At 59.0% G+C, this 24,605-nt stretch overlaps 1 protein-coding gene across 2 annotated transcripts; it reads right to left on the reverse strand.

Moving 5' to 3' along the window:
• Positions 1-186: 186 nt before the first annotated feature.
• Positions 187-24,219, reverse strand: AHCYL1 (adenosylhomocysteinase like 1). 2 transcript variants are annotated; one of them, XM_061442654.1, is made up of 17 exons: positions 23,887-24,219; positions 10,225-10,336; positions 9,639-9,782; positions 8,440-8,540; positions 8,227-8,329; positions 7,872-7,966; positions 6,862-6,968; positions 6,663-6,779; positions 6,423-6,486; positions 4,998-5,086; positions 4,584-4,654; positions 4,064-4,158; positions 3,882-3,980; positions 3,272-3,340; positions 973-1,051; positions 445-565; positions 187-325 (listed from the first exon to the last, which is right to left on the reverse strand). In XM_061442654.1, exons 1-17 carry the CDS (start codon positions 23,992-23,994, stop codon positions 319-321), a joined length of 1,581 nt encoding a protein of 526 aa, XP_061298638.1. In that variant the 5' UTR covers positions 23,995-24,219; the 3' UTR covers positions 187-318. The 2 variants fall into 2 exon arrangements, with proteins under 2 accessions (XP_061298638.1, XP_061298639.1); XM_061442655.1 differs by lacking the exon at positions 23,887-24,219 and adding an exon at positions 21,746-21,854.
• Between the last annotated feature and the right edge of the window lie 386 nt (positions 24,220-24,605).

Raw genomic sequence — 24,605 nt, forward strand, 5'->3', positions numbered from 1 at the left:
GGAAGGAGCAGGAAAGGGAAAACCCTCCCCAGGAGCCACCAGTGGCTTCAGCCACATGAAAGCAAGAAGCACATCCCCAGGTTGGCTGCTAAGAGCAGAGATGTGAGCACATAAAAGGGTAAAATGCAAGGCGGGGGGGGGGGGGGGGGGGAGAAGGGAAGAAAAGTGACCTTAAAATCACATTGGTCAATGTAAAACCAGGTTCTTTTGTTGGTTAAAAATAAACAAAAAGGGAAAAGTAAACCCAAATAAAAATGATCTTTAAAAATAATCTCTCTAATGTTGCCTTGTGTGGTCTGGTCCTTCCTGCATGGTCCATCAGTATCTAGGAGAGAAGAGAGGGGAGGGGAGGGTGAAGCCCTGGCTGCTTGGGGACACGGCTCTTGGGAGCCAGGCACCCATGGGATGGGGCCGCAGCAGCTCCCTGCCCTGGCCACCACCGACCTGTAGTAATTGGGTTTGAAAGGCCCGTTCTTGTTGAGTCCCAGGTATTTGGCCTGGTCGTCCGTCAGCTCTGTCAGGTGGGCATCAAAGGAAGGCAGGTGCAAGCTGGCAACGTACTCATCTGGGCAAGGGGGAAAGGGGGGATCAGGGGGTGCACGGCACCCGCTGGCACTGCTGGGGGGATGGATGGACTCCATGGACTCACTGTACGGCACCACAGTGGGGCTGAGCCATCCAGCACCACGGGTTCACCCTCACCTATGGCAGAGCTGAGCCCAAGCGCTGGTGCTGAGCAGGGCTGGATGTGCACCAAAAGGCACAAGGGTGGCATGGCAAACCTGGGAGCTGGAGGCTGAGGGGTGCAGGACACTGAGGGACATCAACCAGCCCGCACTGATTACACGGCTGCAGCTTCCGATGCCTTCCTGCTCCTGAAGCCTTTCCCAGCCCAGGTTTGAGCTTCTCCCTCCATCCAAAGCTGCCCACAGCAACCCAAGGGCTCATCCAGCCCTGGCTGCCTTCACTCACCCATCTTCTTGGGCAGCAGGTACACATCCTGCTTGTAACGGCCCTCGGGAGCGTTGTAGAGCTCAATCAGAGCCAGAGCCTGTAGAGAGCACAAGGGACAGTCAGGGACGGCCACCACAGCGGCACAAAGCTCTGGGCAGCAGCGAGAAGGGATTGGGAGCCTGAGGGGGCCAGAAGCTGCTTCCAAAACGCCCTGAGGGAAAAGATTCCCCCCCCCAGGGTACCTCCATCTCTGGGTCTCCAGGGTCCTACCGCCGATGGCACAGGACCACAGAGATCCCAGACCCATGGAATGGTTTGGGGTGAAGGAACCCTAAAGCTCACCCAACCCCAACCCCTGCCACAGGCAGGGACCCCTTCCATAGAGCAGCTTGCTCCAAGCCCCTGTGTCCAACCTGCCCTTGAACACTGCCAGGGATGGGGCAGCCACAGCTTCTCTGGGCACCCTGTGCCAGCGCCTCAGCACCCTCACAGGGAAGAGCTTCTGCCTAAGAGCTCATCTCAGTCTCCCCTCGGGCAGGTTCAAGCCATTCCCCTTGGCCTGTCCCTACATCCCTTGTCCCAAGCCCCTCTCCAGCTTTCCTGCAGCCCCTTCAGGCACTGGAGCTGCTCTCAGGTCTCCCCTTCAGGAGCCTTCTCCTCTCCAGGCTGCCCCAGCCCAGCTCTCTCAGCCTGGCTCCAGAGCAGAGCTGCTCCAGCCCTCGCAGCATCTCCATGGCCTCCTCTGGCCTCGCTGCAACAGCTCCACATCCCTCTTGTGCTGCTGCCCCAGGGCTGCACACACCAAACACAGCTCCCACTCAGCCCGTCTGCAGCACCTGGGCTTAACTCCTCAGGGAAACCTGAGCCTGAGGATGGAGGAGAGGGGCACAGCTCCGATTCCCTTAAACCCTGTGGCTGCCGCTGCTGGTTTGAAGCTGGTGGTGTTGCTCCAAACCCCACGGCCACTCAGCAGCAGAACCAGAACTGCACTGCCCTGAATGCTGCTTCACAGCCAAGAGCCAGGCCTGAAACACAGCTCTGGTCCCCAGCAGCTCAGACCCACAAGTGCAAGGATAAGGCAATTCCCACCATCAACATGGGGGTCCCCAGCCATCGGTCCCCCCCGTGCTTCCAGCCCTGGAGGTCTCTCCCATCACTGACCCAGACCTCAGAGCCCCATTTAGCCATTGCTTTCCTTGGAAAGGCAGAGCTGCAGCAGTGCAAGGTGCAGGCTGTGCCCACCCAGGCACCATCCATGGGGCGGGGGGGAAGCTGTGCTGTAGAAATCCAGGACTCCAAAGAGAAAGCAAAGCTGTGCTTTGAGGTCAGCTTAAAGCTGGGCTAAGGGAGCTCTGCAGGGGCTGGCAGAGCAGCAGGAGCTCTGCCATGAAGCCTGGCTCTTTCCATAGCCTCACAGCACGGTTAGGGTTGGAAAGGAGCTTAAAGCTCATCTAGTGATGATCTTCTTTAACAGCTTAAAAATCAATATACATAGATGGATAAATACATAACAATCTGTATTTCAGCACCAGTGCGGCAGCAGGGACAGGGCAGGGATTGTGCCCCTGCACTGGGCACTGGGGAGGCTGCACCTTGAATCCTGTGTTCAGCTCTGGGCCCCTCACGACAAGAGACATTGAGGGGCTGGAGCGGGGCCAGAGAAGGGCAGCGGAGCTGGTGCAGGGCCTGGAGCACAAGTGTGATGGGGAAGGGCTGAGGGACCTGGGGGTTCAGGCTGGAGAAGAGAAGGCTCAGGGGGGACCTGATGGCTGCCTACAAGTGCCTGAGAGGAGGATGGAGCCAGGAGGGGCTGGGCTCTGCTCCCAAGGAACAAGGGATGGGACAAGAGGAAACGGCCTCAAGCTGCCCCAGGGCAGGTTTAGATGGAGCTGAGGAACAATTCCTGCCCCAGAGGGTGCTCAGGCATTGGAACAGGCTGCCCAGGGCAGGGCTGCAGTCACCGTCCCTGCAAGTGTTCACACAGCGTGGAGATGAGGCCTCAGTGCCATGGGTTAGGGGTGGCCTTGGCAGGGCTGGGAATGGTTGGACTGGATGAGCTGAAAGGGCTTTCCCAGTCTGGCTGATTCTGGGATTCAGTGATTTAGAAGCTCCTTCCCAGCTGTAATCAGAGCAGCAAGCTCACACCATCATCAACTGCATCCCAGCCAAGAGGTGGCACCTACGGTACCTCTGGCACTGGTGTCATCCCAAGGACCCATCCAAGTGCATGTTCCCAGCTTCTTCCAAACCATCCCCAGCCCAAGGCTCATACCAGGTCCCAGAGCACCCTCCAAACCCCAGCCCTGCAGGTACAGACCTGAGTGGTGGCCGTGATGGAGAGCACAAAGGTGGGGACCGTGGAGCAGCTCAGGTTCAGAAGCCGGCCCTATGGGACAGCAGGGGTTTGCCAAGAGCTCAACTTGCCCCCCAAACCAAACCGAGTCTCTAGGCAGGATTTGCCTCTACCCCCTTCCTGAGCCAGGGGGCAACCACAGCACAGGGATTCCAGGCCCACCTGTGTGACCAGAGCGTCCAAACTCTGCCTCAGTTTCCACCCTAGCCCTTAAGCTTTAAGGCAGGGAGATTCTGTGGTCCTAGAAAGAACCAGTCCCTCCTACTGCCACAGGAGCTCCAGTGGGAAGAGCAAACTCCCAGGCAGTTTGCTGCATGGGAAACCCTGCCAGAGCCAGAAGCAGATGGCATGTGGCTGATAGGGATGGCTCCAGGCTCGGAAGAACAGAGCCAGATGGCACCTTGTGGTACCTGCCATGCCCCAGGAAAAGGGGTGAAAAGGAAGCCACGAAACCCTTTCTTGATCTCTGATCCTGGCACCTTTCCACCGGGTGCAATCCCTGTCACCAACTGCGGCACGCAGCGATTCCCTGGTGGGGACCCAAAGCAACACCGTGGCGCAGCTCTCAGCACACCTCAGCCAGCAGCACCACCCGCTTCCCATCCGGCCAGATGACGTGATCCACCTGGGAACGGACCCGCTCCCACGTGAGCTCCGGGGTCCGGAGGCTGGTCTGCAAGAGCAGGAGGAGAGGCTGGGGTCAGGGTCGGGGGGGCAGGGAGGGGGGTGTGCAGTGGAGGGGGGAGGCAGACGCACCACATCGATCTCTGTGTTGGAGTGACCCATGTTGCACACGATGCAACTGTTCTTCATCCGGTCCAGGTGCTCCCTGGTCACCACGTTCTTGTTTCCTGCAGGCAGAGAGGGCACGGATGAAGCCAAGGCTGGGGAATATCAGCCCTTGGATTTGCCCTTCCATGCACTCAAGTCGGACGAGCTCAGCTTGGGGCAGATGAGCTTCCACCAGGGTGAAAGCCCTCAGAGAAACACATGGGGTCAGTGCTGATCCTTGGTGCCATGAATTAACCAGGAGACCCCAAAACTCCCTCGGGACACACGGCCGCGGTGTCGCTTCTCCCAGGGGCCGAGAAGGACTGTGGCCAAAGAGCAGATTGGGGTGGGATGGGAGAAGCTCCTGCCAGAGCAGGGCTATTGCTCTAAGCAGCACATGACAATGATGTGGCCTCCATCCCCAGCTCCCTTGAGACACCCACTTGGGAAGGTCTGCTCCTCCTCAGCCTGCTCCAAGGCTCCCCCCCCACTTCCCCATCCCTACCTGTGCAGGTGATGACAACATCCACCTGACGGATCACTTCACTCAGCTTCACCACCCGAAATCCATCCATGCTGGCAAAAAAGGGGGAGAGGGACCACGATGAGGAGGAGAAGCCTGATCCCTCCCTGCTCACACGGCAGCCAGGCCATCCTTACACACCCCCAGGGACGCCAGATGCACTGAATCACAGATTGGAAGGGACCTTAAAGCTCCTCCAGCTCCAACCCCTGCCACAGGCAGCGACCCCTTCCCCTAGGGCAGCTTGCTCCAAGCCCCTGTGTCCAACCTGCCCTTGAACACCCAAAGTCTGTTCTCCGAGATGGAGCCACAGCTCCTCCTGGCTCTGCCTCAGCCTCCAGCAGGCTCTGGAGGAGGGCAGGGAGCAGCTGAGGAGATGCTCAGGTAACTCCTTACCAGGCCTGGAGCGCGCAGATGGGGTCGATCTCCGTGACGTACACGATGGCTCCCAGGGCTTTGAGAGCAGCGCAGCAGCCTTTGCCGACCTGTGGGGCAAAGCTTCAGCGTGGAGCAGGGCATGGCACACACCGGGTGCTGCAATGGCTTCCCTAAACCAGCCCCAGTGCACCCCAGGCTGGGAAGAGCCCATCCTGACCACGTGCCCGATGGCAGGAGCTCAGGGATGGAACTGGTGAGCGGCCCCTCAGCTCCCCCTCCGAGGCCCCCAGCACGGGCAGGAGCTTCCCAAACCAACATGCTCAAAGCCTGTGCAGCCCCAGCCCCACGGCAGCCCCTCTGAGCCCTCCTCCAAGAGCAGGTTAAAGCCAGGCTGGAGCAGCACCCACTTCCCCAGCCAGAAGGTTCCTGCCCTGCACTGCTGTGGGGGACAGAGCCTCCATCCCATGCTCAGCATGGCGAGAGCAGAGCTCCTGGACCAGCAAATCTGCCTCTCTCCTTCTCCTCCCTACCAAGCTAAGCTGCAGTCTGTTTCTCCACACCACTTACCCACACTAACACCAGGCTCACCTGCACAGAACCCTGCTCAGCCCCACCTTCTGACCAGCAAGAAACATCCCCAGAGACCCCCTCACATCACCCAGCTCCAACCTCAGTCTATTGACCAGAGCCAGGCAGGGCAAACTGGGGCTGCAACCCACAGAGGGGACACCAGTGAAGGTGGAAGCACTCCCTGGTTCTGAAGGTGCCCGGTAGAAGTAGGGACAGGCCCTGGAGACTCCAGCTCCCAGCACAGCTCCTGGCTGGAGCCTCACAAACCACCCCAGAGCGCTGGGGGAGAGCCAGGGCAGCCTCTTGGTGCAGCAGAGCTGGGCTCCACTGGGGTCCAAAGAGATCAGTGAGGATATTCCTGCTGGGAAGAGCATTTGCCGCTCCTGCCAGGCCCTGTGCAGCACGGGGTGATGCAGACAGTGCACAGATAGAGGGAAGGTGGCAGCCCCCAGCTCCACACTCTCCCAGGGAAGCCTCACTTGCAAGATCGGGATACAATTCCCCTCTGCCAGAGGATTATTCCCAGTGAGCTGCAGCCTGACCCTCCCACCTCCTGTGTCCCAGGCTCAGTGACAGCCAGGCTGGATGCTGGACTCAGGCCAGAGGCAGCAGATGGGAGCACCCATGGGTACTTAGAATTCAAAGCCAGTGTTCCCAGGAAGTGTGGGGTTTGCAGCCCCATCACCTGCAGGCAAAATGGGAAATGGGAGGCTTGTTCTCCAGGCTCCCAGCAGAGTCTAAGCATGGTAACTGCTTCTCAGGTTTGATCTACTCCTATATCAAGGGCATGAGGCCTTTGCAGAGGGAAGCAGCAGGCTGCTGAGCTGCAGGGAAGGCTGACTCACAGCCCCCACTGCTGCTTCCGAAACTCACCTCCCCATAACCACAAACCACCACTTGCTTCCCTCCAAACATCACATCCGTGGTCCTCTTCAGGCTGGGGGACAGAGAGAGACCTGTGTTGGGATTAGTCAAGCGCACACCGCTGATGGCACAAGCCCCCATCCCCAGGTCCTGCAAGCAAAGAGCAAGACCCAAGCAGCAAAGAGCCAGACGTGTGCTCCAGAGGAGGCAGGGCCAAGTGCAGCTGAGTGAGAGCAGGGCTGGACTCACCCGTCCAGGATGGACTCCCGGCAGCAGTACAGGTTATCAAACTTCTGCTTGGTCACAGAGTCGTTCACGTTCATGGCTGGGACACACAACTTCCCAGCCTTGGAGAGCTGGTACAGCCTGGAAGAGGGCAGAGGCGGGTCAGAGCAGACAGCAGCAAGCCAAGGAGCCACCTCCAGATGATGCTTCCCAAAGCTCCTACCTGTGCACGCCGGTCACGCTCTCCTCCACAATCCCTCGGATCTTCTTGAAGACACTGGGGTATTTCTTATAAACCCAATGGGTCAGGTCCCCGCCATCATCCAGGATCTAGAGGAGAACACGGAGCAGTCAGGCCTTCCGTTGGGAAACACACTTACTGGAGACAGGACAGGGAACAAGAGATGGAGAACACCTTCAGGCACTGATGGAGGGCTGGTGGGGCAGTGAACTGGGGCCAGGACCCCTGCCTTCCCCTTGCCAATCACTTGGGGTGTCCTCCAAAGCACAGAGGATTTCTTACCCCCAGTGAGGAGCTGATGGATCCTAACAAGGTTTTGTGCCTCTGCTATTGCTCTGCAGCCCGGAAACATGCCCATAAACAGCACTAACTGAGTGCAGAAGGATGCCACAACATGCATGCCCTGAAAGCAAAGACTCAAAAGGAAAGGCTGCAGGAGCTGTCACAGCGCACTCACATGTGCTACTGCACCATTAGTGATCATGGCCCATGCACTGAGGTGTCACCTGCTTCCAGCAAGGGAAACAGCCCCTGCAGAGACTTCCCTCTTTTGGGGAGGAGCAGCTGGGGCAGCTCCCATAGGTCAGACCCTGGGGGGGGGGGGGGGCGAAGAGGTCCTGTGGTTTCTCAGCTCTTCTTCCACACCACTGGGCTGTGGGACATCACCTCTGCAGCTGGTGGGACCCAGGACATCACCTTTGCAGCTGGTGGGACCCAGGACATCACCTTTGCAGCTGGTGGGACCCAGGACATCACCTCTGCAGCTGGTGGGACCCAGGACATCACCTCTGCAGCTGGTGGGACCCAGGACATCACCTCTGCAGCTCCTGCAACCCCCAACCCAGCTCTGGCTGCCATTCTCCAGGATCCCTGCTTTGATGGGGCTCAGAGGCCTTTGCAAAGCCCAGGAACAGCCCCAGCGAGCGAAGGGTGAGGAACACCCAGTGACCACTCCACAGAGGGAGAGGAAGGGCTGGGAGGAGGCTCATTACCATGTTGGCCTGCCAGCCATCTATGTTAACACAGCGGTCAATGCACCACCAGAAGTCATCCTCCGACTCCCCCTTCCAGGCAAACACAGCAACACCTAGAAGAAGAGGAGCATCCTTGGCACCAGCCGAGTCTGGCAGAGCTCTCTCCTGCTTGGCCAGCTCAAGAAAGCCACAGACAGCAGAGCCAAGGGGCCACACAGAGCTCGAAGCACAGCCCCCACCAGCCTCAGCCCTGTTTCGCCTGCCCTGAAAGGTATTTGGGCCAAACCACCCCTCAAAGCAGCCCCGAGGGACGCAGCTGCAGGGCCAGGAGGAGCTGGAAGGGCTCTGCCCCACCAGGCTCTGCTGCACTCACCAGCTTCTGCCAGGGCGGCCGCCACCTCGTTCTGGGTGGAATAGATGTTACAGGCGGACCAGCGGCACTGCGCTCCCAGCGCACACAGCGTCTCGATCAGCACCTGCACGACAAGGGGGGGGAGCAGCAGGCCTGAAGGAGCAGCGATGGGCACAGCAGCCCAGGACCAGCCCCGGGACGCGAGGAACCCAGCCAACATCACCCTGCTCTCACCGCAGTCTGGGCTGTGATGTGCGTGCAGCCGACGATTTTAGCTCCAGCCAAAGGCTTCTCTCCTTGAGCTCGTTTCCTGAGGGAGATGAGAGCAGACATGTCTGCAAGAGGGAGAGAGGGGTTACTGCGGGCTTGGTCCACACCTGCTCTTCTTTCGGGGCTCTCGAAGCTACATCCACCCCACAGCATTGGCTCCAGCTGTTACAGAGCCAGGAGTGAAGCTCCTCATCGCTGGCCTGGCCAGGCTGCCCCGAACGGGACCAGACCACCAGGGTCATTTGCCACTTAAGCAAGTAATGAGAGGAGTCTGGCACAGGCACTGCCAAGGACAGGCACCAGCCCTGCAGCAGGGCAGCATCAAGGGGAAGCACCTAAAGAAGATGAGAACAGTGCTGGCACACAGAATGCTTTGGGCTGAAGGGACCTTAAAGCTCCTCCAGCTCCAACCCCTGCCATGGGCAGGGACCCCTTCCACTAGAGCAGCTTGCTCCAAGCCCCTGTGTCCAACCTGGCCTTGAGCACTGCCAGGGATGGGGCAGCCACAGCTTCTCTGGGCACCCTGTGCCAGCGCCTCAGCACCCTCACAGGGAAGAGCTTCTGCCTAAGAGCTCAGCTCAGTCTCCCCTCGGGCAGGTTCAAGCCATTCCCCTTGGCCTGTCCCTACATCCCTTGTCCCAAGCCCCTCTCCAGCTTTCCTGCAGCCCCTTCAGGCACTGGAGCTGCTCTCAGGTCTCCCCTTCAGGAGCCTTCTCTTCTCAGAAGAGCAGCTCTGGTTGTGCCTGGATTATCTTCCCCTTCTATGGCTTTGGCAGCTTGTGTCTAAAAGCAGCCGAGAGCAAAGTTACCCAATCACCCACTGGAAATGGAAACTCAGCTTCCCACAAGCCCCAGGGGAAGGGGCCGGGACTCTCGGTTTTCATGTCTCAGAAGGTGTTGCAAGATCTTTGCCCCTCAAGGCTTCTATTCAAAGCCACCAGAACATTAAACCCAGCACGAGCTCTGCTGCTGTGAGGAAATGGATGCCACACATCACTCACAGTGTCCCAGCCAGCTCTTCCCCACATAGCCACTGATGCTGGGGAGGGGGAAAGGCAGGAGAGCTGAGGCTGTAGCATGAGGTGTGGGAATGGCCCTGGCTCAGCCCCTGCTCTCCAGAGAGCTCAGCACCCAAACCCACAGCCTCCATGCTCCGCTCGTACCTTGCTCAGCGATCTCGATCTCCCGGCGCCCAAACTCTGCCTGTTTGATGTTCTTCACACAGAAGTTGCTGCTGCCTTTGGAGTTGGTTTGCTGCTTCTCTCGGGGGGACACCTCGTCATCAGAGCTGTCCGTGTAGGAGGCAGCTAAAGCCAGGAGAGGAATAGGGTTATCCCAGGTCTCAGGAGCTGGGGACCTCCTACCCCTCAGCTTCCTGCTGCTTCACTTCCCAGCTCTCACACTTGTGGTTCAAACCACACATCTAAGGAAAGCAGATGTCCAGCAGGGATTTTGCACTCTGGCTCTCTAAAACAACCCAGAAGTAACAGGGTTATCCAAGAATCATGGAATGCTTTGGGTTGGAAGGGACCTTAAAGCTCATCCAATTCCAACCTTCCACTAGAGGAGATTGCTCCATCCTGGCCTTATAATCACCTGGTAATCCATGCCTGAGCTTCAGGAGCCCCCCGAATCATCCCCTCCGCATCCCAGTACAACCCAACAGCATGGAGCATCCTGACACAGTGTGAGCAGCACCAACACTGGATCTGGGAGAGGACCAACACAGACCAGGAGCCTGGCACCTACCGGAGCTATAGCTGTCAGTGGAAGACTGGGAGATGGAGCGGGACAGAGAGCGCCGGCCCGTCTTGGTTGGGAACTTGGTGAACTCCTGCATGTCATCTGCAAACTGGATTTGCTGAGAGGCAAAGGAAGAGATGAGCTCAATCAGCAGATGCTCCTTGTGGCACATCCTCTTGCCATGCTACATGGACCTCTGGGTCCCTCTAATCCACCCTCCCCGCTGGAGCCATGGGAATGAGCATCCCCAATGCATCAAGGAGCAGATCCGTGGCTCCAGATGCCACAGCTGAAGCCCCTTCCTCTGCCTGATCATCTGTCACCGACAGGTAAACTGGATTCAACACCTAAAGATGAGGAGAGCACCCAGCAAAGCTTCCAGCACCCTTGGGAGCCCACATCTGCCTCCTGGGGCTCCTCCAAGGAAGTGAGACACAAACACGCTTCCAGCCCGGGCAGGCAGAGCCCCTGCTCCACCTGATCCTGATGGATTGCTGCCCGCAACTGAGCAGCAGGAAAGCTGGGGTGTTCCCAGCAGAACCTCCCAGCCCCGATGCTTCCAGGCTCTGGGCCGGGAGCATCCCACAGGTTAAAAACACGCCGGAGCCTTCCAAAATGGACACTAAAAGCAGGGAGGGGAAAAAAACTGGGCAAGAGAGAACATTCCAACAAGCTGCAGTTGACTTTGCGCTGGCTTTCAGGCTCCTCTGCATTACAGATGTGTTTCCATTGTAAGAGAAGCCCAAAACCAGCCCCCCCCCACCCCACTTTCCTCCCTCAGCCAGAGGCAACTCAAGGCTCTAGGACCTACCACCAGCACATCGAATTCAAGTGCACTGAGCTGAAAGGAAGGGGGAAAACAGCCCCAGACTGCTCAGCTGCTGCCTCAAGCCCTGTGCGCAGCCAGCAAAGCGCCTCCGTGCAGCTCCTGCACGAGAAGGATGCTGGAGATGAAAGGGAACTGGGGAAAAGCAGCAGGGAATCCAGGCTGATGCCCCCCTCCCCGTCCCGCTGCTATGCAGGAGACCCTGACAAAGGGCCCCCAACGTGGCCTCTTCCCTCTGATCACATCCCCGCAGGATTTAACTCCTCCACTTCCCAGGGGTGAGATGTCATTGCAGGGAGGGGGATTCACAAAGCACCCCCACGGAGCCGGGAGACCTCGGGAAATGAAGCGGATGGAAAGAGACAGCCCCGGTGGCCTCCAGGAGGGGTTTTCCCTGCCACAAGCATCCCAAAAGCTTTCATGTGGGAAGCGGCCTTCAAGGGGAGAAGAATGAAACTCTGCAGCTGAGATGATGCAGGCCAGAAAGGAGGGACCCGCACAGGCTGGGGTGGCTGCAGCACTTGTGTGGCTGCGAATGGAGCCGTGGTTCCTGGACAAACCCAGCTGATGGGCTAAAAGCTGCGTTGGTATTGCTCAGGGGGGGAAACAGGGACATGAAAGCCACTGCTCAGCCCAAGGAGGACATTTGGGGTGATGTGGGGCGATGGCAGCGACTCAGCATCCCCTCCAGGAACGACGAGCACCAGTTCAGATCCATCAGCTCAACCTAACATCCCAGGCATTTCTGTGGGTGATGCTGATGAAAGGTTTTTACCCAGCTCCTCCACACTGGATACGTGACAGCAGGATATCTGCTCCCCACACCAGACTGCCAGCAGACATCCCTGCCATTCTGGTGCAAATCCATAGATTCCCAGACTGCTTTGGATTGAAGGGACCTTAAAGCTCCTCCAGCCCCAACCCCTGCCACGGGCAGGGTCCCCTTCCATAGAGCAGCTTGCTCCAAGCCCCTGTGTCCAACCTGCCCTTGAACACTGCCAGGGATGGGGCAGCCACAGCTTCTCTGGGCACCCTGTGCCAGCGCCTCAGCACCCTCACAGGGAAGAGCTTCTAAGAGGCTCATCTCAGTCTCCCCTCTTGCAGGTTAAAGCCATTCCCCTTGGCCTGTCCCTACATCCCTTGTCCCAAGCCCCTCTCCAGCTTTCCTGCAGCCCCTTCAGGCACTGGAGCTGCTCTCAGGTCTCCCCTTCAGGAGCCTTCTCTTCTCCAGGCTGCCCCAGCCCAGCTCTCTCAGCCTGGCTCCAGAGCAGAGCTGCTCCAGCCCTCGCAGCATCTCCACGGCCTCCTCTGGCTCGCTCCAAAAGCTCCACATCCCTCTGGTGCTGCTGCCCCAGAACTGGATCAGGGCTGCAGGGGGGGTCTCCCCAAAGCGCAGCAGAGGAGCAGGATTCCCCCCCCCTGCTTTGCTGCTCACACTCTGGGGTGCAGCCCAGCACACGGGGGGGTTCTGGGTTAGGCTATGGGAGCTTGAATCCCACTAAAGCATTAACGGAAGCAATGGGAATGCTAAATGGAGTTTGCACATTTGCATTTGCAACTGGTACGGTGCAGGAGGAACCAGAGGGCACCAAGAGCCCAGAGGGGCGGAAGCAGCTCCAGGAGGCACCAGCAGCAGCATCCTCAGGGCGCTGGGTCAGAGGCAGCTCTGGGAAGGCAGAAACAAAGAGCAGTCATTTCAATACACAGGATTCCCATCCCTTTGCACCCACCTCTTCCTCTGGCAGCGCATCAAAGGAGAGGGTACCATAAACACGCCCCATAAAGCAGCTGCTGGCATTAAACCAGCTTCAAGTGTCAGCTGAGGAGCTGGCTCCATCCCAGGGAAAGGTTTCCAGGGAAGAGGTGAATCCAACAGCTAACCCAGGTTTCACTGCTCCACCCAGGGGGGTCTGTCCTGGCTTACAGCATCTATCTGGATGGCCTCATGGAGCAAAGCTGGTCTGGGACGTGATGGGAAGGAGAGGCTGGGAATGGAGAGCTGCTGCATCCACACCATCAAGACAACCAAGACAGAGCAGACACCATCATCCCCTCCAGGGAGTGTCCACGAGCCAGCTCCAGAGCTCTGCTTTTTAGGAGAAACAGCAGTTCCAGAAATGGGGGATTCAAATCCGAGGAGGGGGGGAGATAAAAACCACTGCTAAAGAACCCAAGTGCTGAATTACCCACAGTAATCCCCCGCATGGCTTTAGCAGAGCTCAGCTGAACTCCAGAGCTTAGCGCAATCTGCCCTGTCTAAAATTATCATCACCCACTGCAGGCAGCTTCCAAATCCAAGGAATTCTTCACGCACCAAACCCCCTGCAAGCCTGGGAAATGAGCAGAGCATCCGGCAAGCACAAGAGAGGAAGAGCAGGGAGGATGCGGGTGCGAAGTAACCCAACGTGGGTGACCCATGGGCCGCGTTCCCATCCACGTGCTGGGCTCCGGAGCTGCATTAAGGTAAGGGAGAAAATCCCCTGGGATTAGGGGGATTTCAGCGTGTCATAGGAATCAAGGAACGGGATCCCCAGCTGCGGGTGAGGCGGCTGCAGTGAGGGGTAACTGGGACCGGGACCGAACACATCCCAGCCTTTTTCCTGCTGGAAGCAGCTTTTCCAACCGGGTGGAGCACGAGGGTTTGAGAGCAAGGAAAATATTTTCCCAGCGCAGCAAGCCCTGAGCAAGGAGGTGAAGGAAGGCAGCACCCACTCCTCTGCAGAGCAACAGCAATGGGCTGCCCGCCAGCATCAGCATCCCCTTCCAGGCGGAGACGGGACCAGGGTCCTGGGTCAGGCCTGTGTCAAGCAAGCAGCTCCTCGCGTGGTACAGAATGGTTTTCTGGGAGATATCCTGCAGGAAAACACCCGGATCCGACATCTCCTGCCAAGTTCTCACACAGCAACGCTGCTCCCTGCCCACTCCTCACCACACCTGCCAAGCCTGAAGTACATTTTCTCCCCTTGCGAAACCCGGTGTGTCCATACCCATTCCCATGTGGATACAACATTTCCCAACAGTGGGGCTCAAAGCACCCCTCCCAGTGCAGGGTCTGGGTGGGCAGGATGGGAGCGAGCATCATCCTTGCTGATACAGCCCCATATCTCATGGAAGGGGTCAACTGAGGACACTCAGACCTGTATTATCCATCTTGCTTGGCTGCACTGCCTGGTGCATCCCAAAACCACCTTAAAGCTGAGCAGCCACCCTCAGAGAGCTCCCCCCTATTCCATAGGGTACCTATAAACCCTTTCTGATGATTATTTGCCCTTCAGGTGAACAGGAGGATGGCACAGCCACAACAGTGTGAAAGAAGCCTGCTTCAAGCCTGGAATAGGCTGGGAATGGGGTCCCAAAGCAGGCTCTGCACATCACCCAAGGCTGCTGGGGCAGCCCTCGTGTATCCCATCTTTTAGGCTCACCCTTTCCATGCCATCCCTCAGCCAGATTTAGAGCCCAAACCGGCTGCAGCTGGGGAGGGGTTGGAGGCTGAGGTCCACAGACCTGGAGCCAAGCACCTTCAGACACAGAGGGTTCATCACCTGCAGGACTGGGCCTCCCAGGGAGCTCAGGCTGCTTTCTCACAGGGTGCTGGGTGCTGCACCCTGAGCTTGGCTGCTCCTAAAGGCCAGGGTGGTTGAATCCCCTTCTTTGCAGCCAGTGCAGCAGCGAGGGAGGGAAGAGGCAGCGCGGGGCCCCCACGGAGGTAACCAACAGGAGCCTTTCCTCCTGTTCCAGGTCAACGAGAAGCTTTGCTTGTGCTGCCTCCTCAGCGCTTCCACAAGCACCCGGGTCCTGGAGGGCTTCCTGAGCTCCCCACAGCCTCCTGCCACGTTGAACCCCTCGGGATGAGGGCTGAAGCCATCCCAATCCTGCTCACCGCAGGTTCCCACTGCCTGGCCCCGGCGCTGGCACCAGTCCCAACGTGACCAGGCACTGGGTTTGTTCAGAGGACTCGGTGTCCTCAGACCCCCCCTGTCCTGCTGCCAGGCTGGGAAAGCCAAGCCCCATTCCCACAGGACAGTGTCTAGACACAGGGCAGGGATCCCACCGCAGCCCGCAGCCCTCCAGGGGACACAGCTCCTGCTCCATGATCCAACAGGACACAGGGATTTCAGGGTGGCATTTTCAGGTTCCTCTCCCTGTGAGGTTACCCAGGCCTGGAGGGGTATTTCTGGACCACAGCATTCCATAAGGACTGAAGGAACAGTAAAATCAGGTACTTGGAACACCGGGATTCCCAAGGCTTCCACGCAGAGCAGTCATCATCCGTACCCCTGAACTGAACCACCAGCAAAGGGAGCAGCTTGAGGTGGATTTGGTGATGTGATTCCTAAACCAACCCCATTTTTCCCCCTCCCAAGGTGCGTTAGCAATGCCCATGGCCTCAGGCCCACCACACTGCAGGGATGCCAGAGGAGAGGGTGGACGTGGCTGGATGTGGCATAACCCTGGCTAGAGAAGTTATATGGAGGAGCAGGACCTGCTTCTGAAACAGGGGCGACCTTGGCAACAGGAAGACTTCTCCTGATGGATCCCCCAACCCAAACCTTCAGAATCCTGGAGTGGTTTGTGTTGGAAAGGACCTTAAAGCTCCTCCAGCTCCAACCCCTGCCACGGGCAGGGACCCCTTCCATAGAGCAGCTTGCTCCAAGCCCCTGTGTCCAACCTGGCCTTGAACACTGCCAGGGATGGGGCAGCCACAGCTTCTCTGGGCACCCTGTGCCAGCGCCTCAGCACCCTCACAGGGAAGAGCTTCTGCCTAAGAGCTCATCTCAGTCTCCCCTCTGGCAGGTTCAAGCCATTCCCCTTGGCCTGGCCCTACATCCCTTGTCCCAAGCCCCTCTCCAGCTTTCCTGCAGCCCCTTCAGGCACTGGAGCTGCTCTCAGGTCTCCCCTTCAGGAGCCTTCTCTTCTCCAGGCTGCCCCAGCCCAGCTCTCTCAGCCTGGCTCCAGAGCAGAGCTGCTCCAGCCCTCGCAGCATCTCCACGGCCTCCTCTGGCCTCGCTCCAACAGCTCCACATCCCTCTTGTGCTGCTGCCCCAGAGCTGGATCAGGGCTGCAGGGGGGTCTCCCCAGAGCACAGCAGAGGGGCAGGATCCCCTCCCTGCCCTGTGCTCACTCTGGGGGTGCAGCCCAGCACTGGGGCTGGGAAGAGCACCCTGAGGGCGCTGCTGTGGGTTGGAGCCCACTGCTTGGGTCTGTGCCTGCAGCTCCCAGAGGGCTCCCAGGGCAGGATTTTCTCCCTGGAGAGGCAGGGACCCACCTGGCTCTTTCCCTGACACCTCCCTGAGCAGGAACCTCAGCCGCTCAGGCCTGGAATCCTTCCCACTGCTCCTGACAAGGAAATAGAGGGCACTGCGGTCCTGGCATAGGAAAGCAGCCAAGCCCTGAGAGCAGCCTCCATCCTCCACTGGCACAGAAGGGCTGCTGGGGTAAAGCACTGAGGAAATGTCCCAAACCAAAGCCCCTGTGAGGCCAGGAGGAGAATTGGGAACTTCCACACCAACCCCAAAGCTCGGCGCAAAAGCAGCACCAAGACAGAAATGGGCTCAGTCCCATTCCAAATGTGAACAGGCTGGAAATCACTGCAAGAGTCCAGCCATCGTGGGAAGCACTGTAAATGCCAGTCATAGGAAAAACAAACAGGAGGTGGGATTAAGGGGAATAAATGGGATTTTGAGTGCCCAGCTGTTAAACAGTAACTGGGAATAACAACTGCCTTAGGAACACCTTGAGGCCAAAGGTGTGGGGAAAGCTCCCTGCCAGCAGATAAGGAATCTCGTCCTTGGACTGCAGGCATTGAGGCAAAGGCTCACTCCTGCTTTAACACAGAGAGGCATCTCCTTCATAGCAGGCCCAGCAGAAGTCCAGTCCCTGGGACTACCTGGGATCCTCAATGGTGGTGAAGTCCCACCGTGTTGCCCAGGATAACCCCACGAGGCCTGCACGGGCAAACATCCCATCCCACCTTCAAACTGCCCCGCTTAAAGACATCCCAGCCTTCCCACCTCGGGCTTCTTGGGAACAGGATAATGAGCATTAACCGGAGTTACCTCGCTGGGAGCGTTGCACGGGCAGGACTGGGGTTACATCACTGGCACTGGCTTGTGGGCAAACCGAGGGCTGGAGCAGGACGCCCATGGAACGTGGTGGTGGCACGGGTGATGGGGGAGCAGCCTCCACCAACATTGATCTGAGCTCCCTTAGAAAGCGGCTCCACAAGAGGCCTGGAGGAGCTGGCAGAGCTCGCTCAGCTCCACCACATGGATCTGGAGCCAGGGTCAGCCACAAAAGGCCTCGGTTTGAAACCCCCAAGCCTGAGACTGCAGCAGCCCCTGTGTTTGGGGGCAGGAACCCATCTACCTGGTGCCCTGGGGACCCTTTTTGCCTCCTTTTCTGCCCCAGAGCTGATGTGCAGGACCAGCCCCGATGATCCAGCTCTAAGGGAAGATGCCTGGCAGGATCAGTGCCTAAACAGGAGCACCCTGTCTGCAATGCAGCCCTGCAATAGGAAAATGGGAATTACATCCTCTGCATGCCCCCTGCCCCCTCTGACCCACAGACCCCTCACAATGGTATCTCCAGTCACCTGGAGCTGCCCATTCCTCATTCACCAACACCCTGCAGCCCTGGAAAATGCCTTGATTTCAGTGTGTCTGCTTAAAGGCAAGGCAGGACGGAACCCCCGGGCTCCAGTTGAGGCTCTTCACTGCTCAGGCCTCACGGGAATCACTCCTGGGATGGACAAACATCACCCTCCTCGTGCCCGAGCAAAGCCAACCCCTTCCTGCAAACAGGGCTGGCTCACTTCAGCCCCTCAGTTTCAAATGGAGCAGGAGGGATAAGAAGCGACATCCCTGTGGGAATGGCGAGCTCGGAGGATGTTTGGAGAAGGGCTTGGTTAACGCAGGGAGACGAGGGCTGTGCTGCCCACGAGGGGCTGACAGCTCCAAGGTCAACAGGGATGGCCCCGAGGTGCTCGCTCCAGGTTGGACACGAGCCTCTCGCCACGGGGCCAGAAGGGGCTCCCTGCAGAGAGCTGAAAGGAGGAGAGGCACAGAGCAGCAGGTGTGGGTTGAGCCTCAGCCCAGGCCAGGCAGGAGGAAACCAAACCATGCGTTTCAGCAGGGCAGAGCCCCAAGGCACCTCCTTTCTAGGCTGCTCCCTGCTCCCCGTGCCCACGCCTTGCAGATAAAGCAGGTTCCTACAACCCCCACCCAAGTGAGGGCTCTGCAATCAAGGCAGCTCCTCTGCCAGAGAACTCCAGGTCCAGAAGAGGCAGCCAAGGGGAAGCTGGACCCACCTCCGAGCTCACCCCAATTACAATGCCGCCTCTTTGACGAGCTGGAACATCATGTCCTCGGCCACCTCAGCTCTTTTGGCTGTCACCAACCTGAAGTAAACAGATTCTGCAGCAGCAATAAGCCTGTTACCAAGGCCACCGTATTGATCCCAAAGTGTAATTAAAATGCACGGTTCAAGCAGCTCAATGTGACACAGGGCACTCAGGGCAGCCTCCCCAAGGCATGAATAGCCCCAGCGTCTGCATCCTGCTTTCCCATGGGCTCAGAAACACACCCCAAGAGGCAGCTTTCTCTTTGGAGCATCGAGCAGGATGCCCCAGGGCTTTGCTAAGAGGCTCCAGCAGACCCTGCTGAGGTGGTAACAAGCAGCTCCTCCTTGGTGGGACACCCCACTGCTCCTGCAGCAGCTCCCAGCCCCACTTTAGAGTAAGAGAAGGCTCCTGAAGGGGAGACCTTAGAGCAGCTCCAGTGCCTGAAGGGGCTGCAGGAAAGCTGGAGAGGGGCTTGGGACAAGGGATGTAGGGACAGGCCAAGGGGAATGGCTTGAACCTGCCCGAGGGGAGACTGAGCTGAGCTCTTAGGCAGAAGCTCTTCCCTGTGAGGGTGCTGAGGCGCTGGCACAGGGTGCCCAGAGAAGCTGTGGCTGCCCCATCCCTGGCAGTGTTCAAGGCCAGGTTGGACACAGGGGCTTGGAGCAAGCTGCTCTATGGAAGGGGTCCCTGCCCGTGGCAGGGGTTGGAGCTGGAGGAGCTTTAAGGTCCCTTCAACACAAACGACTCTGGGATTCAGTGACAGATCCAAGCCATGGTCCTGCTGCGGACTGGGGCCGTGCGCTCTGCAGAAGCGTTCCCACAAGGTCCTTTGCTCCCTGGAGCCAGCAGCCGGCCCGGGGACCCGTCACCTCGAATGTCACCACCACCTGGGGAGTGAAGGTGAGTCAGAGTCCCCAGATAAGCAGCCCTGATCAAAGGGCTCAGCAGGAAGTGCACCAACCCTCTGCAAACGTCGGCAGCAGGAACCTCCTGATGAGAAAAGACACAACCAGGCACCAGCAAACCCCTTCCCCTGCTCAAACCCCCGGGGCCGTGGCACTCACCCACTCCTCACGGGAACAGCATGGGCAGGATCCTCACCTGCAAAGCCCTGCGGTTGTTTATCCAGAAGGATCAGCTCCAACCTGACCTTAAAGAGCTGCTTTCCAGAGCAAAGCTATCCCAAGCCCTAGCAGGGAGCACAGAAGGGAAAGCGGGGTGGGGGGGGGAACCAGCCAGGTCCCAAAGGAAGCGCTGTGCTAGGCTGGGGCCGCAGCAGAGGAAGAGAAAGCTGCGTTTGGGGAAAGGCCTAAAGCAACCACTTGTGCTGCCAGCACGCTTCCCACGCTGCAGACCTGGCTGCTCCCGTGGGGAGGAGGCAGCACCCAGCAGAGCGGGGCTCGCAGGAGGAGCGCCGCTGCTCAGATGGGTGCCCCCACACCCACGCCATCAAGAGATGACAGGAGATGCTTCTGGAGGCTGAGGAGAACGAACATCCAACTCCTCTCCCACCTCCAAAGCGGAGTGGAAGCCCAGCCTACCTCACGGGACTGCAGGAGGGGGAGAATGGAGAAGCCAAAGGCACACGGCTCAGCACGGATGATGATGACTTGAGGCTGGTAGAGCCCAAAACCTCCTTTCTTCTGCTCTCCAGTTCAGCAACTTAATGAAGCATCTTCTGGCCTTGCAGCAGCGCTGGGTGCCAAGGACAACCCCTCTCTGGACAGCCATGAGATCCTCCAGAAAGGCACAGTGATGGGATGGACCCCAAAGTGACTGATAACAGAAATCCCTGCTGTTAACACAGCCCTGGCAGTGCCCTGTCTGCTCCAAGCCCCAGGAAGTCATCTCTGCTCTCCCCATGGGGCAGGGTATGACCAGCTCAGCTTGTGACCGCCTAACCACAACGTGTTCACTGCTTAGGGCTTCCTGCACCCCAAGAAGGCCAGATTCATCCCAGGCAGCCTGTATGGAGCGGGATGAGCTGTTCAACTCATCCCAGCCCAGGCATCTCATCATGAGAAGGGAAAACCACAGCAGGAGGAGAGAGAGAAAGCAAAGGAACAGAGGATTTGGGCAAGGAAGCAAGGACAGTTGGTGCAGGGCACCTGGTTAAGGAAGCAGGGGGGGGAGATGCTTGGTGGCCACTGGCCCGGACAAGCACAGAGGAAGAGGAGGATGAAGGGATGAATCTGAAGAGAGAAGAAAACCAAGGAGCTCTGTCAGTACAAGGGCAGTGTCACCCTCTGCAGAGGGAGGTGTTAGCACCCAGCCCGGCAGAGCTGCAGGGACCAGACATGACTTGGGATTGAGGAAAACGGGGCAGAAACCCGGGCTCTGGGAAGAGGCTGAGGCAGGGCAGGGAAGCAGCAGGATGCAGCAAGGTCAGACACCGCTCCGGCTGCAGGAGAGCAGCTCTGCAGGCAGCTGCACCACACAGCAGCAGTAAGGATGCTCTGGAGAAGGCATCCAGCCCCCCCACGGGCTCCATCCCCCTCTCCCATCTCCTGCCACCCCCATGCCAACAGCGCACGGCTCCTACCCCTGCAGAGCTGCAGCGCTCTGCATTAGCATTCCCTGCCACGCAGCCTCGGCGGGATCCCTCCGGAGCCAGCATCCGCAGGGACACGGCACCAACTCAAACACACACCCCCCCGCGGGCTCCAGGCTCCCGGGGGCACGGAGGGGCTGAGTAGCTCAGCACCCAAAAGCAAAGTCAAGGCTTGTGCCCGTTTCTCACTCCAGGCGAGCTGCATGAGTAAGCAGATCTGTGTGCAGAGCATCCCTCTGTCTGTCTGCCTGCCAGCACCCCGGAGCCCACCAGGCACCTCAGCAGCCCCACGAGACAAGGGCACAACGGGATCGGGTGAAGTGACAGACAGGGACAGCACCCGCTTTAGGTCCTTCCCACTCGAGGGCACCCACGGCTCAGCTCCGAGTTGAAGGCTCCAGCACTGACACGGATTAGGAAAGCAACTGCTGCCAAGGGCACCCTGTCTCCAAGGAGGCGGAAGGATGCCCAGATGCAGAGGTGAGGGCACATGAGGAGCTGGAAAAGCACAACCTGCCCTTGAGCTCTCCCATCATCCCCACTGCCCTATTCTCTTAACCCAAGCACCACCAAGGCACCCATCGGAGGAAGGAGAGGGCTCAGCATCACTCAGCCTCTGCCCTTACCCCACTCCCTTCCAAAGAACCACCTTGCCCGGACCACAGAGGAGCTTGAGCAGAGCCAGGGAAGCCTGGTTCCCGAGAGAGAATCCACCCCATTCCTGCAGACAGGCTCCAGCTCCATCCACCCCAACTGCAGCAGCTCCTGCTTAACCCCGGAGTTGATCATACTTGATCTCTTCATCTCTTACCTCCTGCTGCCTCACTTTTCCACCTCACCCAAGCCCCTGACAAGAGAGGACACGAAGATGCCAGCAATCCCTTGGGATAGCTGCGCCGCTCAGGCTCGCTCCGGGTGCTGCCTCGGGCTACATCCAAGATGCTCCCTGAGGTCCGAGCTGGGCACGGGACACGGCGGCTCTACCACTGCACACTGGCACTTTCCCCAGCCACCAGCATGAATGAGGGCTCCTCTTTGGAAAGCCACTGAGCAGCAGCAGTCACACAGAGGAGATGGAGCCTGCACTAAGCTTGGCCCCATTCCCACCATCCCCATCTCCAAATGCAAACTGCATCAGCAAAGTTCAAGGAGCCTTTTTAGCCAGGGCAGGAGCTGCTGCTGCTGCTGCTACCTTGATGCTGTAAAATCATCTCTCTCAGCCACCTTCTTCACTGGCCTCGGAGCACTCTGAGAGCACAAAAGTCACTTAGACTTGCATCAAAAAGGGAGTTTTAATGGTTTAATCGGGATCCTGCTTTGAAGGGGTGGGAGCTGGGGGCACTCAACACCTTATCTCAGGAGGGGGAATTCTCCCTTCCTCCTCCTTTTATCCTCCTGCCAACGCCTCTGCTATTACCCAGCCTATTCACAGGAACTAGCCAGGCAGGAACAGTGGCCAGAAGCACTTTGTCCTTGACCTCAGCCACATCACAGCTCCCCAGCATCTCGCTGCTGCTGCCAGCCCCAAGCTCTTGTGTCTTGGGGCACCTTTAACATCATCCCCCAGCCAGGAAAGGCTGCGGAGCCTGCCTGAGGCTCCTCATGTGTGCGACCAGCCTGTGTTTATAGCACCAAATTCAAGGTGATTAAGCCTCCAGTAACCCCAAAACCACGAGGAAACTTTGCCTCTGAGGGTGCTGGATTGACTCCCACCCAGAAATACATCCCACTTGGGTTTAGGACACGGATGCGGGCCCTATAAGATACTCCAGGGTGGGAAGTTTGTGCTCCTGTCACAGCTGAGGCTGCAGCCTCGCACTGGGAGCTCTGGGGAAGATGCCAGTAAGGAAAAGGTAAAACCAGGCCCTGAGTTTGAACTGTGCTGAGCACGACTGGATGAGGCAGATCCCAGCTTCACATTCCTCTGCTCCTTCCTCCGGGCTATGTCCAGAGCCTGGATAAACAGGGCAGGGGCACAGGGAGAGCATCCAGCTCCGGCTCCCTGGCAGCAGCCGTGAGCCTGGGCGATGAGAGATGCCCCCAACCCAGCCATGGGGGCCAGATGCTCCCTTCATCCCCACAAGAGAGATGCTCCCCCAGAGAACGGAACGTTCCCGTCCACCGTGACTGCTTCGCCTTTGCTTCCACCACGGAGGCAGCGGCTGCAGGCCCGGAGGGAACGCGATGTTCAGCACAGCAGAACCTCCGGATGCAGCAGGATCTGTGCAGCACTGGGAGCACAAACCCACCTGAGTGCCAGGACCAGGGCAGCAGCAGCAGTGCCGAGCAGTCACCAAGCCCTGCAGGTCCACACCAAGCCAGGAGCACTCACCCACGTTACTGGGGGTCCTGCACCCTGCCACAGCCAGTGCTCCCCCATTGCACCCCATAGGGTTACACAAGCACCATGGGGCGCAGCATCACAGATGCTCCTGGGAGGTCTTCAAGGCTGACAGGGTGCAGAGGTGACTCAGGAGAGCTCATCTCCAACCCCAAACGTGCTCCCATCAGCATCTCCCATAGACCCCACAGCAGCACCTCCAGCACCCTTCAGCCCCACAGCAGCACCTCCAGCTCCCTGCTGCCCTATTTAACAGGCCCCCACCGCCACGCGGGGTCCCCCCGACCCCACCTCCCCGTGCCCTTGCCGGGGTCACCCTGACCCCCGGGCACCCCCACACCACAGCCAACCCCCCCCTTCGACTCCGCACTCTCCGCCGGGCCAGGCCAGGCCCCAGCCCCTCTGAACCGGTACTGAAGAGGGGTCCCGTCCGGTCCTATGGTGCCGGTACCAACCCCAATGAACGGGGACAGCCCCCCCACTCCCCAGTCACCCCCAAACCGGACCCGCTCCCGCTTTCCCACCGCCCCCCATCCCCATGGGGCTGCTCCCGCCAGCGCCGCTGCAACCCCCAAACCGGGGGCTGCTCCCGCCGGTACCAGTGCCGGTACCTTCTTGGGGGCCTTGGTGACGGTGGCCATGAAGGAAAACTTCTCGGCGTCCTCCACCTCCTTGGCCTGCTTCAGTTCCTCGCCGCCGGCGGGCTCCAGCACCGACATCCTGAGGGCAAGGAGGCGGCGGAGGCGGCAGCGGCGGAGCGGGCCGCGGCCGCCCGCGGTACCGGGCGAAGCGGGGCACGGCTCGGCTCGGCTCGGCTCGGCTCGGCTCGGCTCGGCTCGGCTCGGCTCGGCTCGGCTCGGCTCGGCTCGGCTCCGGTACCGCGCTGCGGCGGGGACTGCGGCCGCCGCTCTCGGTTTTCAGGGGCGTGACGCCGTGACGTCAGCGCGCCCCGACGTCAGCACGCACCCGCCGGGCAAGTGAGGCCAAACGGCGGCGTCGGGAGGAGAGGGCGAGGAGCCGTGGCGCCCCCTGGCGGTGGAGGACACGGGGGACAGGGGAGGAGGAGGAGCCGTGGGAAAAGCAGGGGATGAATCAAATCAGAGCCAAATCAGGGCACATAAAGCGAAAGGAGGAGGATTTCTAGGAAAATCAGGGGAGAGGAATTCCGAGGAAAGAAAGGAAAAATAACTGTGGAAAAAAAATAATGCAAGGAAAAAAATATAAATCCTGGGGGGGAAAAAAAGGAAGTAAAAATTCCGGGAAATGGAGAAATCAGCAGGAAAAATCAGCTCGGGCGGGATGGCGGCGGGAGCTGAGCTCCAAGAACCAC

Source organism: Pezoporus flaviventris, unplaced genomic scaffold (assembly GCF_033815535.1).
Source record: "Pezoporus flaviventris isolate CSIRO_AGI_PZ_B2104156 unplaced genomic scaffold, CSIRO_AGI_Pfla_v1 ptg000228l, whole genome shotgun sequence".
In the NCBI taxonomy this organism is placed as follows: Eukaryota; Metazoa; Chordata; class Aves; order Psittaciformes; family Psittacidae; genus Pezoporus; species Pezoporus flaviventris.